Source organism: Oncorhynchus mykiss, chromosome 10, assembly GCF_013265735.2.
Source record: "Oncorhynchus mykiss isolate Arlee chromosome 10, USDA_OmykA_1.1, whole genome shotgun sequence".
NCBI classification, from domain to species: domain Eukaryota; kingdom Metazoa; phylum Chordata; class Actinopteri; order Salmoniformes; family Salmonidae; genus Oncorhynchus; species Oncorhynchus mykiss.
Genome location: NC_048574.1, coordinates 14,056,612 through 14,065,935, shown reverse-complemented (window position 1 = coordinate 14,065,935; position 9,324 = coordinate 14,056,612). Strand labels below are relative to the sequence as shown.

The 9,324-nt window shown below is 43.6% G+C and overlaps 1 protein-coding gene across 2 annotated transcripts; it reads left to right on the top strand.

Moving 5' to 3' along the window:
* The first annotated feature begins 261 nt into the window (after positions 1-261).
* Positions 262-9,002, top strand: slc22a21 (solute carrier family 22 member 21). Of its 2 annotated transcripts, none has more exons than XM_036989726.1 (10): positions 262-445; positions 1,432-1,462; positions 1,866-2,020; positions 2,167-2,338; positions 2,583-2,709; positions 4,870-4,967; positions 5,533-5,747; positions 6,003-6,185; positions 7,969-8,104; positions 8,589-9,002. In XM_036989726.1, the coding sequence occupies exons 1-10, from the start codon at positions 334-336 to the stop codon at positions 8,656-8,658; spliced, it is 1,299 nt and encodes a 432-aa protein (XP_036845621.1). In that variant the 5' UTR covers positions 262-333; the 3' UTR covers positions 8,659-9,002. The 2 variants fall into 2 exon arrangements, with proteins under 2 accessions (XP_036845621.1, XP_021473178.1); XM_021617503.2 differs by having other exon boundaries at positions 263-732; positions 1,359-1,462.
* The last annotated feature ends 322 nt before the right edge of the window (positions 9,003-9,324 follow it).

Sequence of the window (9,324 nt, the reverse complement as noted above, 5' to 3'; positions counted from 1 at the left end):
TTATCATAACTATTTAGAGTTATGAATGCAATGATAGCTCTGTGAAAATGCATTATGTGTAAATACACATTTGCCTGTATTATTAGACTCCGTGAGTGTTCTAGATTTACCTACCCTCTTAAAGATGATGGATTTAGCTGATGCAAAATGAAACCAACAGCTAAATACCAGGGTGAGAGAACAAGTGAGCCTTGAGAAATAACAGGGTCATATGTCACTCTTTTGACGTTGGAGTTCACATGTGAGGTACACCAACCCCAAATTACTCCCCCTATAAAGGACAAGCTGTTCTCTCCACTGGGCCGCATTAATAACCCACCTCCAATCTTTATAATGACTGAGAATGGCTATGAGGATAACACTGCCTTTCTTGGGGAATGGGGACCGTTCCAACAGATGGTGTTCTTTCTCTTATGTTTGAGTATCATCCCTAACGGCTTTACAGGTATGTCTATTGTGTTCATCGGTGATACACCATCCCACCATTGCCTCATACCCGCAAATGCGAACATTACTGGCGAATGGAGAAATCACAGTATTCCTTTGGAGGAGGAAAGCGGGACTGTTGTGCTCAGTAAATGCGCCAGATACAAACTCGATGTCATAAAGAGTTTCTCAGAAAGAGGTTATGTCCCAGGGATCGATGTCAACGTTTCTGAAATACAACACGAGACCTGTTTGGATGGCTGGGAATACGATCGGGGGACGTACATCTCCACTATTGTGTCCGAGGTATGATGAGATGCGACGGTTAAAACGGGTGGGGTTTATGTTTTATTTCGGTTGTCTGTCTGGATACGATGTTTTTTTTAATGGGAGTCAAACATTGTTGCAGCGAGTGAAACAGTGTTGCATTGCTTCCACTCACTTTATAGCTAGCTATACTGAGACACATTTTTGTGGGAGTAAAATGTTGTGCAGCGAGTGAAAGTGTTGCGTTGCTTTCGCTGTAATTTTGTAGCTATTCCGTGGCAAATTAATGAAGTACTTGGCAAAGTATTAATTTATGCATCACTGCACAGTTGTTAGCACATTCCATCATCAACGTTTGGGAATGTAGGCTATTCACCATACGGGTTCCAACTGCATATTGCATAGGCTATACAATGAGCTCACGTTCTGAAATGTTTGCCTTCACAAAAGGCTATTGATCTCAGATAAACAGGCATCCTCCATGGGGTCCACAGTAGGACTAGATGAAGAACGTAATTGTACAACCTACCAATAATCCATAACGACAAAAATTACTTGTTTTTTAAACTAAATCTATTCACCTGATCTTCCCAAACTTCTCACCTATATGTTATTTTTTACGATTTAGCCCAATGATGTGTGTGTGATTGTTTGTATGAGTGTAGTGGGACCTGGTGTGTGCTGATAAGTGGAAGAACCCTTTGACTTCTTCTGTCTTCTTCTGTGGTGTCCTCACAGGCTCCTTCCTCTCTGGCCAGCTCTCTGACAGGTAATGGATGGCCTGTGTGAGTCCCAAGTGGCACACTTTTCCCTACATAGTGTGCACTATTTTGACCAGGTCCAATAGGTCTCTGTTCAATAAGAGTACACCATATAGGGAAAAGGGTGCCATTTGGAACAAACATATGTCACATGTTTAGCTTTGCTGTCGTCTTCAGTTTGGACACTTCCTCCCCAATGCTTGGCTATGCATTTTCTGTTTTTCATCATTTCCTTAGAGATTAGTTTTAGCAGTAAGCACAGAAAACTGTTACAGTGTCCCATAAAAACATGTTATATCCTTACTTTATTGGAGGATCATTTAGAATTATTCTCCTGATTGAAGATGTTTAGGAATAGCCTACTCATAATCTGCATGTGGATGATTTCAACCTAACTTTTATTTCTCTCAGGTTTGGGAGGAAACATGTTCTCTTTGCCACCATGGGAGTTCAGACTGTGTTCACATTTATCCAGGTCTTCTCTCCAACCTGGGTTGTATTCTGTGCCTTATTCTTTGTTGTCGGGATGGGGCAAATCTCAAATTATGTGGCTGCATTTGTGCTAGGTATCTTTATTTATTTATCTTGATCATTCATGATTTTATCCAATGTCATTTTTACACAGTTGTTACTGGTGTTGATGTGCACAATGTTTTCTTTAAGCCCGATGCACCATTTAACTTCTCATACATTTAGAAATTCTCATCTACAGGAACTGAAATTTTATCTCCATCCAAACGGATAATCTACTCCACTCTTGGAGTTTGTATGTTCTACACCATTGGCTACACGCTCCTTCCAGCAGTGGCCTTCTTCATCAGAGACTGGAGGATGCTGATGCTAGCCCTCACCCTCCCAGGCTTCCTTTATGTCCCTTTTTGGTGGTAGGTGTGTGTAATATACTGTATGCAGGGTATTCAATCCTTCACTAAAGCCCATTCAATTACTGGACTTTGATATAGCATGAGTGCCAGTCTGTCTGTGCTATCATCATAACTCCATGTCACTCATTGTCATGCCAATTGATTTTGGCTTGATAGTAACGGCAAGGGAGTTTGCAAGAGCAGAAACAGATCTGGGACCAGGCTAGCTTTGATATGAACCTGGTTATTTTTTGTGATGTTGCAGGTTCATCCCAGAGTCTCCCAGATGGCTGCTCTCTCAGGGAAGAGTGGAGGAGGCTGAGGCCATACTGAGAGATGCTGCCAGGAGGAACAGAGTCACAGCACCAGAGGTCATCTTCCAGCCTGTACAGGTGATTTCTTCACTCCCAATCCCAGATCAACCTTTAGCTTTTACCGTTATGCACATACTGCAGCTCTGACAATATTGTGAAGGTAATCGCAATAAGGCTATAGCCATGCTCTCTAGATTATGTGGAATTCTTACCATATTGATCACATAGAACCCTCTTCTGTGGTTTTTCCAATTTAGCTTTAATTCTTACAATCTTGAGTTTTTCAGCATCCTGTGGAGGTAAAAACAAGTAATTCAATGATCAAACAGGACTTCAAACACTAAACTTTACAGGTCACTTCAGAACACTTACATGTGAACTCACATAAACCGCCACAATGACAGCCTATGGACCTGGTCAAGAATCAAAACACTCTTATGTCATTGGAATTGTTCCGCTACTTGTTCATTCATCTCTCTCCATTTGTGTGATTTATGATTATTAGCAGCCTACTGATAAGAACAAAAAAAATAAAAGAACCCCATGGTGTTTGGAATGTCTGTCTGGCTGTTTACTAATCTCACTGTGAACTCAAATAGTCCAGTCAAGGCTTCTCACTGTGAACTCGACTAGTCCAGTCAAGGCTTCTCACTGTGAACTCGACTAGTCCAGTCAAGGCTTCTCACTGTGAACTCAAATAGTCCAGTCAAGGCTTCTCACTGTGAACTCAAATAGTCCAGTCAAGGCTTCTCACTGTGAACTCAAATAGTCCAGTCAAGGCTTCTCACTGTGAACTCAAATAGTCCAGTCAAGGCTTCTCACTGTGAACTCAAATAGTCCAGTCAAGGCTTCTCACTGTGAACTCGCATAGTCCAGTCAAGGCTTCTCACTGTGAACTCGACTAGTCCAGTCAAGGCTTCTCACTGTGAACTCGACTAGTCCAGTCAAGGCTTCTCACTGTGAACTCGACTAGTCCAGTCAAGGTTTCTCACTGTGAACTCGACTAGTCCAGTCAAGGCTTCTCACTGTGAACTCAAATAGTCCAGTCAAGGCTTCTCACTGTGAACTCGACTAGTCCAGTCAAGGCTTCTCACTGTGAACTCATAGTCCAGTCAAGGCTTCTCACTGTGAACTCGACTAGTCCAGTCAAGGTTTCTCACTGTGAACTCGAATAGTCCAGTCAAGGCTTCTCACTGTGAACTCATAGTCCAGTCAAGGCTTCTCGCTGTGAACTCGACTAGTCCAGTCAAGGCTTCTCGCTGTGAACTCGACTAGTCCAGTCAAGGCTTCTCGCTGTGAACTCAAATAGTCCAGTCAAGGCTTCTCACTGTGAACTCATAGTCCAGTCAAGGCTTCTCACTGTGAACTCGAATAGTCCAGTCAAGGCTTCTCAAGCTTTTGTTTCTGAGTTTCTAACCTTTTCTGGAGGTATCATGCATTGCATTGCATTGCAGGCCTACAGGTAGCTAGTACTTTCCTCCAGGGAGTTGTAAGACAAAGTTGTAAGACAAAGGAAAGGAAAGGGGGGATACCTAGTCAATTGCACAACTGAATGCATTCAACTGAAATGTGTCTTCCGTATTTAACCCAACCCCTCTGAATCGGAGAGGTGCAGGGGGCTGCCTTAATCGACATCCACGTCATCGGCGACCGGGGAACAGTGGGTTAACTGCCTTGCTCAGGGGCAGAACGACAGATGTCACCTTGTCACCTTGTCACCTTGGCCTTTATTCTTAAAGCATCTCAGAGTACAGGTACTGATCTAGGATATTTAATGGACATGGGGACCTGATCCAAGATCAGCACTCCTACTCTAAGATTATTAATGAATACAATCCAGTGTGTTTGACCTGCTGTGGTGTACATGACCTGTAAAATTACCTCCAGGCTAACTTGTATTATGTGTATTTGCTTATCTTATCTGGGGCGGCAGGGTAGCCTAGTGGTTAGAGCATTGGACTAGTAAGTTCAAATCCCCAAACTGACAAGGTACAAATCTGTCTTTCTGCCCCTGAACAAGCAGTTAACCCACCGTTCCTAGGCCGTCTTTGAAAATAAGAATTTGTTCTTAACTGACTTGCCTAGTTAAATAAAGGTAAATAAAATATCTCCTTCACTTCTCAATGTGGCATGCTGTCACATAAATTGTATAACTGTCCTTTGAAACTCATGGCTGGCCCTGTAGGTCAACCCATTGCACAAGTTTAATCAAGCATGCCTGTTGTGACTGTACTGCAGTTAGAGCCCAAGGCTGGGAAGTTGGTGGCCCACAACATCTGTGATCTGGTGAGGTCCAGCAACATCCGTTGGGTGTCCATCACGCTGTGGCTGGTCTGGTGAGTCTTGTCTGACACCCTGCATCGCCAATAACAAACAAACAAAACACCTCTGCCCAATAAACCCAGATACGTGGTCAAAAATGCTTACACAACAGACTTTTTTTATCCTCATCATGGTTTCCAACCTCATACAATAATTACTCCCACACAGATAATGTTATCTAGGGGTTCCCACACAGATTCTGTTACCTAGGGGTCATTTATTTGGTTAATGTTTCGGTCGACTAAATGCCTTTTACAGTCTGACTTCTTGTATGAGGAGCTAAGTAATGGTGCCTAAATTGTTACTTTCATTCCCTGCACCGTTATGACAGAGTTTCATTCCCTGCACCGTTATGACAGAGGGTTTCATTCCCTGCACCGTTATGACAGAGGGTTTCATTCCCTGCACCGTTATGACAGAGGGTTTCATTCCCTGCACCAGCATGGTACAGTAAGTCATGTGTGTTGATTGTCACTTCAAAAGGCCCTGTCTACAGTCCCTGGTCAAGGGTAGTGCACTGTATAGGGAATTAGGTGGGACGCAAACAATGATGGATGCAACCCATGTTTGTCTCTTCAGGACCATTCTGTCCATCGGGTACTTTGCCTTGTCACTGAACACGTCCAACCTGGCAGGGAGCTCCTATCTGAACTGTTTTCTGTCAGCTGCCATTGAGGTCCCTGCCTATACCATGGCCTGGCTCATGTTCCGCTGCTGCCCCCGGCGCCTGTGTCTCTTCTCCACTCTGTTTCTGGGTGGGGTGGTGCTGCTCTGCATAAACCTCATACCACCAAGTAAGACTCAAACAAAGATCGAGGTATTCATAAAGGCATTCTGTTATCACATCACCCTTAATAACAGAGAGAAATAGACATGCAGATTAAAATCAGATTGAATCAACAATATTGAGTTTGAAACCGGACAATTGATGACATAGAATGGTGACAAGATTTCAGGTATAGAATAGTATATTACAATAACAAATGAACCCTTCTATAAGAATCTATGACATGACCTTCATTGGCCCTCCATTGCTGTGTCCATGGCAGATCTGAGCTCTGTGTCCACTGCACTAGAGATGCTGGGGAAGTTTGGTGTGACTGCAGCTTTTTCCATCGTGTACGCCTACACGGCTGAGCTCTACCCCACTGTCGTGAGGAACACAGCCATAGGGGCCTGTTCCATGGCCTCCAGAGTGGGGAGCATCTCTGCCCCATACTTCATCTATCTGGGTGGGTAGGACTCAAAGTGAAGCTGAATGAAAGATAGATGTGCACATGGAAGCACTGCAGAGCAGTAATATCACCCCTTTGTCTCTTTGTTATTGTTTAGCCTATCACTGTCATGCGGAAGTTTAGGATGTGAAGTTTAGTACTTTTTACTTTGTATTTTCTCAGAAACTACATGGAAAAATGTGTAATTACATACAGTAACTAGAAATTAACTATGGTGTTGAGTCTTGTGTAATGAACAACAGCGAGTTTAAGCGCAAGTGTACACAATCCCCACCACTTAAACAAATTGATTTTTCCATACTGCTTGTTACCTACCATGTAGTTTCTCGATAAATAGGAAAATGAATAACGAAGTATTGCTTGTTACCATATAGTTTCTCAATAAATACAAAATATTTAGTAGTAAAAAATATAGTGCTATCCTATCAACTCCTCTCCTCTCTGTCTGTTGGGTAGACACACATACCCCTCCCTCTCTCCTCTGTCCTCTCTGTCTGTTGGGTAGACACACATTCCCCTCCCTCTCTCCTCTGTCCTCTCTGTCTGTTGGGTAGACACACATACCCCTCCCTCTCTCCTCTGTCCTCTCTGTCTGTTGGGTAGACACACATACCCGTCCCTCTCTCCTCTGTCCTCTCTGTCTGTTGGGTAGACACACATTCCCCTCCCTCTCTCCTCTGTCCTCTCTGTCTGTTGGGTAGACACACATTCCCCTCCCTCTCTCCTCTGTCCTCTCTGTCTGTTGGGTAGACACACATACCCCTCCCTCTCTCCTCTGTCCTCTCTGTCTGTTGGGTAGACACACATTCCCCTCCCTCTCTCCTCTGTCCTCTCTGTCTGTTGGGTAGACACACATACCCCTCCCTCTCTCCTCTGTCCTCTCTGTCTGTTGGGTAGACACACATTCCCCTCCCTCTCTCCTCTGTCCTCTGTCTGTTGGGTAGACACACATTCCCCTCCCTCTCTCCTCTGTCCTCTCTGTCTGTTGGGTAGACACACATACCCCTCACTCTCTCCTCTGTCCTCTCTGTCTGTTGGGTAGACACACATTCCCCTCCCTCTCTCCTCTGTCCTCTCTGTCTGTTGGGTAGACACACATTCCCCTCCCTCTCCCTCATTAGTCAGATGTGTGTGATGGCTCTCTCCTCTCTGTCTGTTGGGTAGACACACATTCCCCTCCCTCTCCCTCATTAGTCAGATGTGTGTGATGGCTCTCTCTCCTCTCTGCCTGTTGGGTAGACACACATTCCCCTCCCTCTCCCTCATTAGTCAGATGTGTGTGATGGCTCTGTCCACTCTGCCACTTCCTGTCCAGTCTGTATGAGTTTGGAACCCTTCCATCCCCCTTTCTCTCTGGCAACTGGGGCTTCCTCTTACCTTATTACATTTACTCTTTACTGTATCCAGTCCTGGTCAAACTTGTTAAATGCAATCAAACCAGGTGATTTATGCATCCAGACATCAAAAGAGGCTGGTGGGAGGAGCTATAGGAGGACGAGCTCATTGTAATGGCTGGAATGCAGTTAATGTAACGGAGTCAAACATGTTGTTTCCATGTGTTTGATCTGTTTGATACCGTTATATTTATTCAATTTCAGCCATTACATTGAGCACACCCTCCTATAGCTCCTCCCACCAACCTCCTCTGCCAGACATACAGGCAGAAGCAGAGCGGAAAACACTCTTGTCTCTTCACCTTTTGTTCATAGCATTGTTTTGAGCTGATCTAATTGAAAACAATGTTTTCCACTCTCATTTATTGCTGCTGTCTTTGACACAGGAGGCTATTCCAAGTCGCTGCCATACATTCTAATGGGGAGTCTTACAGCTCTGTCTGGGTTGCTTAGCCTCCTGCTGCCTGAGAGCCATCGTATGCCTCTTCCAGACACCATCACTCACATGCAGACCTTCCCAGGGTAAGGCCATATAATACCAAGGCTGCTGTATGTGTGATGCTCTCTGCTGGCAGGGTAGTGTAACAGTGCCACAGGGACAACAGGGTCATATTCCTTAGTGCACACCGTAGCAAACCCTTTTGCAATGGAAAACAAGAGTCTTAATTGATAAGTTCAGGATGTTTTGGTCCGTTTTCAGTTTGTTGGTTTCTAGGGACACAACCCAGCTGGTCAAAAAGGCACGGGGCACAGGAGTTATAATACATGAGCTCTACAATTGTACAGGTGGAAACGTGTTTCATATTTAACAGTATATATTCAAGAAGTTTGAACCCAAAACTTTAAGAATGTGAAAAGCATTTTTATCAACTTAGTTTATCAATAACCAACCATTCTTTGAAGCTTACTTGAAACCAGAATCACACACTTGCAGAGATGATGTTTCTGAGATGATGATATATGTCTGATACTATGTCAATGGTCTATTTTTTTGCCTATCCCTTAGATGGAAAAAGAGATCAGTGTATAAACTGAGCCAATCTACAGGAGAGGAAGATGTGTCCGATACTTTGTGACAGCTACTGGACACCTCAGTTGTTCTTTCAACATGTACTTGTATTACCACATTGTGTAACTAACCAAGATGCTTATAAAGCACTTTTTCTATGCATTTTATATGTGCGAAGTATCAGTATTGTTTTGCATATTTTGTACTTACAGTTGAAGTCGGAAGTTTACATACACCTTAGCCAAATACATTTAAACTCAGTTTTTCACAATTCCTGACTTTTAATCCTTGTAAAAATTCCCTGTCTTAGGCCAGTTAGGATCACCACTTAATTGTAAGAATGTGAAATGTCAGAATAATAGTAGAGAGAATGATTTATTTCAGCTTTTACTTCTTTCATTGCATTCCCAGTGGGACAGAAGTTTATATACACTCAGGTAGTATTTGGTAGCATTGCCTTTTAAATTGTTTAACTTGGCTCAAACGTTTTGGGTAGCCTTCCACAAGCTTCCCACGATAAGAATTTAATTTTGGCCCATTCCTCCTGACAGAGCTGGTGTAACTGAGTCAGGTTTGTAGGCCATCTTGCTCGCACATGCTTTTTCAGTTATGCCCACAAATTTTCTATAGGATTGAAGTCAAGGCGTTGTGATGGCCAGTCCAATACCTTGACTTGGTTGTCCTTAAGCCATTTTTCCACAACTTTGGAAGTATGCTTGATGCTGCCGCCCCC